This window comes from Sus scrofa, chromosome 11 (genome assembly GCF_000003025.6).
Source record: "Sus scrofa isolate TJ Tabasco breed Duroc chromosome 11, Sscrofa11.1, whole genome shotgun sequence".
Lineage (NCBI taxonomy): Eukaryota > Metazoa > Chordata > Mammalia > Artiodactyla > Suidae > Sus > Sus scrofa.
The window spans coordinates 50,097,344-50,103,343 of record NC_010453.5 but is presented as its reverse complement, the minus strand read 5'-3'; the positions used below and the strand labels follow the sequence as shown (position 1 = coordinate 50,103,343).

At 49.5% G+C, this 6,000-nt stretch overlaps 1 protein-coding gene across 2 annotated transcripts in view; it reads left to right on the top strand.

Annotated features, from left to right (window-relative positions):
* Window positions 465–6,000, top strand: part of EDNRB (endothelin receptor type B) — a 29,580-nt gene continuing 24,044 nt past the window's right edge. The window contains exons 1-2 of one of the 2 annotated variants that reach the window (XM_005668476.3): window positions 465–820; window positions 1,613–2,147. In XM_005668476.3, coding sequence (XP_005668533.1) covers window positions 1,662–2,147 — 486 coding nt within the window. In that variant the 5' untranslated portion in view covers window positions 465–820; window positions 1,613–1,661. 2 annotated transcript variants of the gene reach the window in all.

Here is a 6,000-nt window from a genome sequence, read left to right as displayed (position 1 = left end):
TGATTATTTTCATGCCCTCCTAGGTATCAGGCCCCTTGACAGTAATAAAATCCTGAGATAACTGCCAACAACACTCCAAGACAGTGCAGGAAGAGAGAATGGCAGCTGCTAGAGAAAACGAGGGAGGAATTTTAGTTCTCCCCTAGGGCAGTGACAGGGCTTGAGAAGAAAGGATCCTGCTCATTCCTGTGGGTGGGCGCCGACGCTGACCTGAATCTTATGGGCAAAACAAAAACAGAGCAAAGACCATCTCCCCGCCCCCGCCCCAACTAATCAAGTCTTAGGTATCACGGGCAGGATACTTAACTTTGCTTTGAAAAGTCAGATTGGGCCTTAAACACTTTTGATTCTGAGTGTGGTTCTAGTCTGGAGAGCGTCGCGAGGTGTGTAAAAACTTGCCCTTAGTTTAGGCTCATTTGAAGACCTTAGAGCCATGACAACTCCCCAGCCTCTGAGGACCGGTCTCTGGCGAGGACTGCCCTCTGCAGCAGCAGGCAGGTCCTGCTGATGCTGTCCAGGCGTTGCCCAAGGGGAAAGGTTGCCGCGCGGTCGCCAGGGGCGGGAGGAGTCTGGCGGTGATTGATGGGGAAGGGACGAATGAATAAAAGTACTTGTCTAGGGGACAGCAAGGATTCCGAGCAAGCTGCGGGGGCTACACGGCCAGGCATTCCCTCAGTGTGTCGTCAGAACGAGACCCGCCTGCAGCTCAAGGGAGGCGTGCTCGGCTCCCGGGCAGCCTGGAACCCAGCTACCAGAAGAGCGCGTCCTGCGAAGGAGGTCCCCGCCTGTCGCTCTGCGTCTGGGGTGTCCGGTCCTCGAGGTACGTTCTGGCTTGGTGTCGAATTAAAATCAAAGATTGAATCTTATCGTGGGGGCTTCAGCCTGGATTACTAGTTGGGGGACTTTTTTTTTTTTTTTAAGTATAAATACACCGTATTAAAATGGGTTTGGAGTGAAGGAGATGGAGTTGGTGTTTGAAGCCTCTTGGAGGGGACAGAAGCTTCCGAGTTAATGCAGATACTTTCTCAGTCGGACCTGGTGGAAAAATCTCTGAGATTTTCCCAGTCACCTGCGCACTTTTGGGGGTGGAGAAGGAGCCCGAACGCAGGTAGCGGGGAAGTAGCGGTTTTCAGCCCCACCCCACCCGCGGGAGGAAGGAGTCTTGGCGTTCAGACACCGGGGTTCCTGCGGAGTCAAAGGCAGCGATTGGCACATGCCCTCGACCTCTAGATGCCCTGACTTCTCGGTCTCCAAGCGCCCTTAGTCAGAACCAACACATTTCCCTCCGGCCACACCAGGAGCTCAAAGCTTTGCTTTGGACACCCATCCTTTCCTCCCTGGCACACCCCTTCCAGAATACCCCGCCCCCCACTGTGAGTCATTTACCCCTCGGGGTCACGGGCGGGGGGGAGAAAACAGTGATAGCTAGTTCTGGAAGGACAGTCGACGGGCGCAGGCGGGTGACAGGCTCCCGAGTTCCTCACTGGCGCGCAAACTTGAGTTACTTTTGCGCGCACGGATGGTGGGGGCGTGGCTGCGCGAGTGGTTTGCAGGGGCGTGGCTGGGGTAGCTGACCCGGGCGTCCTGTCTTCCTTCCCTTGCTGGCCTCTAGACTGAAAGCTGAGAAGCAGCCACCAACGTCCACCGGAGCAGGCAGCAACATGCAGCCGCTGCGCAGCCTATGCGGACGCGCCCTGGTGGCGCTGATCTTTGCCTGTGGCGTGGCCGGGGTCCAGTCTGAGGAGAGGGGATTCCCGCCGGCCGGGGCCACTCCACCAGCCCTGAGGACCGGAGAGATAGTGGCGCCCCCTACTAAGACCTTCTGGCCCAGGGGGTCCAACGCCAGCCTGCCTCGGTCGTCCTCCCCCCCGCAGATGCCTAAAGGAGGGAGGATGGCGGGACCCCCAGCACGCACGCTCACCCCTCCTCCGTGCGAAGGACCCATCGAGATCAAGGACACTTTCAAGTACATCAACACTGTGGTGTCCTGCCTAGTGTTCGTGCTGGGCATCATCGGAAACTCCACACTGCTGCGAATCATTTACAAGAACAAGTGCATGCGAAACGGCCCTAACATCTTGATAGCCAGCCTGGCTCTGGGAGACCTGCTTCACATCATCATTGATATCCCCATCAACGTCTACAAGGTAACGGGGGCTTGCTACTATCGCCACGGGAGGGTGCCCAGTTAGGAAGGCAGAGATGGGAGAGCCTTGACAGGGGGCTTATTCAGGATGGCCCAGGAGTTCCTGTTGTGGCTCAGCGGAAACAAATCTGACTAGCATCCATGAGGACACAGGTTCCATCCCTGGCCTCGCTCCGTGGGTTAAGGATCCAGCGTTGCCAGGAGATGTGGTGTAGGTCGCAGATGCTGCTCAGATCTGGCGTTGCTGTGGCTGTGGCGTAGACCGGCTGCTACAGCTCCAATTCGACCCCTAGTTTGGGAACCTTCATATGCCACAGAGGCGGCCCTCAAAAGACAAAAAACAAACAAACACCTGACCCATCCCCTCCTAAAGCTCAGTAATAATTGGACCGAAATCCCCTTGTGGTTTCAGTAGCCCCCTGCTAAGCCTGGAGCAAGAGTAGTCCCCAGACCAGTAGCATCAGCATCCCTTGGGAACTTGTTAGAAATGACATCTTATGGCCCCACCTCACACCTACTGATTCTGAAACTCTGGGGTGAAGCACAGTAATTTGTATTTTAACAAGCCCTCCATGTGATTATGATGAACTGTAAAGTTTGAGAGCCGCTGGTCCTGAAAGCTAAGTCCAGCTGGCTCTGGGAGATTGATGGTCCATGGGCTGGCAGGATGGGTATCACCTGAGAGCATGTTCATACTGCAAGTCCATCCCAGATTTATTACACCAGAATCTGCATCTTAAAATGCTCAGGTGGTTCATGTGTATACCAACCTCCAGAAGCATTTTCTTAAAGGACCCTGAAAGTAGGGAAGCTCAAGTAGGTTTCTAGGAAACAAATGTCCTAAAAGAAAGAGACCCATGCAGGGGAGTAGGAAAACACACTTCACCTGCTGTGAATGACTCTGCTGAACCCACTCTTTACTGAATGCCTCCGATGAGCCAAGCACTGGGATAGAGGTATTACTTTTCTTTACTCCTTCTGATAAACCTGGAGTAGCTATTTCTGCATTTTACTGATGAGTGATAGGATGCTCAAGGTCTCACAATGACTAAGTGATGGAGACGAGAATCAGACTCGGTATGTCAGGTTCCAAAGTGTAAACTGCATCCCACTGATACTCAGTGGATAAGAGTAAGAGCGGTCAACTTAAAGTCTCTAGTGGTTTCAGTAGCTACCATCGTTGTGTGATAACCCCAGGCATCCGAGGAGACAGGCATGAAGAGCTAGGGCAGGACATAAACCCCTACACTCTTTGACTCCAGCTTGCATTGGAACTCTGGACACATCCCAGATCTCTGATCCCCAGTGTCCTCAACTCTACAATAAGGCTGCCAGTGATCACCTACTGGGGTTTTGTGGTGTCAAGAAAAATAGCCTAGGAGTTCCCGTCATGGCTCAGTGGTTAACGAATCCGACTAGGAACCATGAGGTTGCGGGTTCAATCCCTGGCCTCACTCAGTGGGTTAAGAATCTGGCGTTGCTGTGAGCTGTGATGTAGGTCGCAGATGCGGCTCGGACCTGGCGTTGCTGTGGCTCTGGCGTAGGCCAGCGACTACAGCTCCAATTCAACACCTGGCCTGGGAATCTCCATATGCCACAGAAGCAGCCCTAGAAAAGGCAAAAAGACAAAAAAAAAAAAAAAGAAAGAAAGAAAGAAAAATAGCCTAGGTGAAAGAGCTGGAAAATTCTAGAGGACTCCACTAATATGTAAAACTCTGCCTCCCCATCATGATCAGCAACAGAAACAAAAGGGTAAGGAAATAGGAATGTGCTTTGGGGATTTGCCTAAAGCTAGTCTTGGGCTCAGTACAAGGGGCAGGGGGGAGAGCCACATAGGATTGGGAAAGGGTTGTGGGGGGTACTTTGAACTTTGTGGCAGGAGAAGACAGCATGTGGCATGGCTTTACATGGCCTTTCAGGAATCTCTGGAAATCCTAATCCAAATAGCCATGCATTAAGGAATTCTAGAGATTTCTGAGGTTTCACAATAGGATTCAGATTAGGATCCAGGTCCTAAAAGGAAACACTCCCAGGAATGGAGGATAAATAGAAGAAATCCTAAACTCTTGCATAGCTACCGGTTCTTATAAACTCTCAGGGTTTCCTGGGAGAGGCACAGGCTGAAATGGGTCCCTTAAATGCAGTCACAGCTTCATTAGGGCCAGAAGTCACCCATTTTAGGAGACCCACAGACCAAGTCTTACCGTTCCAATGTGGCAGAGGAATTTCAATTCGGTTCTTCTAACCTGACTTGAGAAACCTTAGAGTGCAAAGTATTGTGAGGAATTGTAAAATAAGTGATAAGATCCCTCTGAAAAGGGAGATTACATCTGGTTTTGCTAGAGTTTGGTGAAAGGTCTGTTTAGGGAAGTCCCAGGAAGCCCCACTTGGTCAGCCCACTTAGAAACCCTCCTGAGTCAGCCAGCAGACCAAGGGCTGTATAGAAGGTGGCATTGAGGGCATTTTGCCTCCAGATCAGCTGTAAATCAGCTCTTTCAGGACCATCTTACTTTCTCTGTCTGGCCCAATTATTACATTCCATCAGTCAGAGAATATGCTCCTCCCAAAGGGACAGACAGCTTTTCCTTTCACTTCAAATTCATCTACGATTTCCCTAGGAAGTTACATCCTTTTGCCTGAAACAATTCAGTCCATTAAAGCTGTGTTTCTATTTCTGAAATAAACAGACCAGTTGGTCATTACAGATCTGGCCATGCAGTCATCTGCACTGGTCATGAACCAATCCATCACATAGAATTAAGTGCTGTCACTAGGTCCTATTCACTGATGAGTGAATCCTACATAGTGGCCTTTGGTTTATTTTATATAATTAATTAATTAATTAATTTTGCTTTTTAGGGCCACACCCGAGGCATATGGAGGTTCCCAGGCTAGGGGTTGAATCGGCGCTACAGCTGATGGCCTACACCACAGCCACAGCAATGCAGGATCTGAGCTGCATCTGCAACCTACACCACAGCTCAGGGCAATGCCGGATCCTTAAGCCACAGAGCGAGGCCAGGGATTGAACTCACAACTTAATGGTTCCTAGTCAGATTTCCTTTCTGCTGCTCCATGATGGGAACTCCTGTTTTATTTTATAATATGCATAAATATGTGTCACTTGAGACATAATATGACAAGGATGGCCACCCTTTGTTATGCACTAGGTATTTGGTGTAGTCCATTAAATCAGTGCAACAAATCTGTGGAGGAAGTATTGTTATCATTCCTGTTTTATGGGGAAACTGCATTTTGGAGCAGTGAGGAAGCAATTTGAACTATGTCGTACTACCAGAAAGTGATAAAACTAAGGCTTGAACCTAGACCATCTGGCCCTAGAACCTCCCCGCCCCCGCCCATTCCCCACATAGAGACAGCTCAGCTCTCCCACCTGCAGTACTGTCAGGACCTCCTCTGAGAGCAGTGGTGCAATTATGTGACACACCACTGCACAGTAGGATACTTGGTAAGCATTTTCAGTTTTCAGCTGAGTCATCTGAAGATTTCTATCTCCTGAAATCCCCTTCAGATGATCTGCAATGTGTAATATTGATCCTATCACTGTTTGTTATTCTAAAGGCTTTATTTACAAAAACACCCAATCCAGGAGTAGTTCAAAGCCATTTATTCCCTTAAATAACTATTATGACCCCATATAAGCAAGTTTTAAAAAGCATTTAGAATTTCAGAGTTGTCAGGTATGATGATTCCCACAAAGTAATTTAAGTGAATTATGAGTGTCATTCAAATGTATCCTAAAGTCAGGGAACTAGAATTTCTAAACTAGTGATTCCTAATTTTGTTTTTGTAGAGGTGTCACAATTCCGTTGAGAATCTAATTAATGACGTAT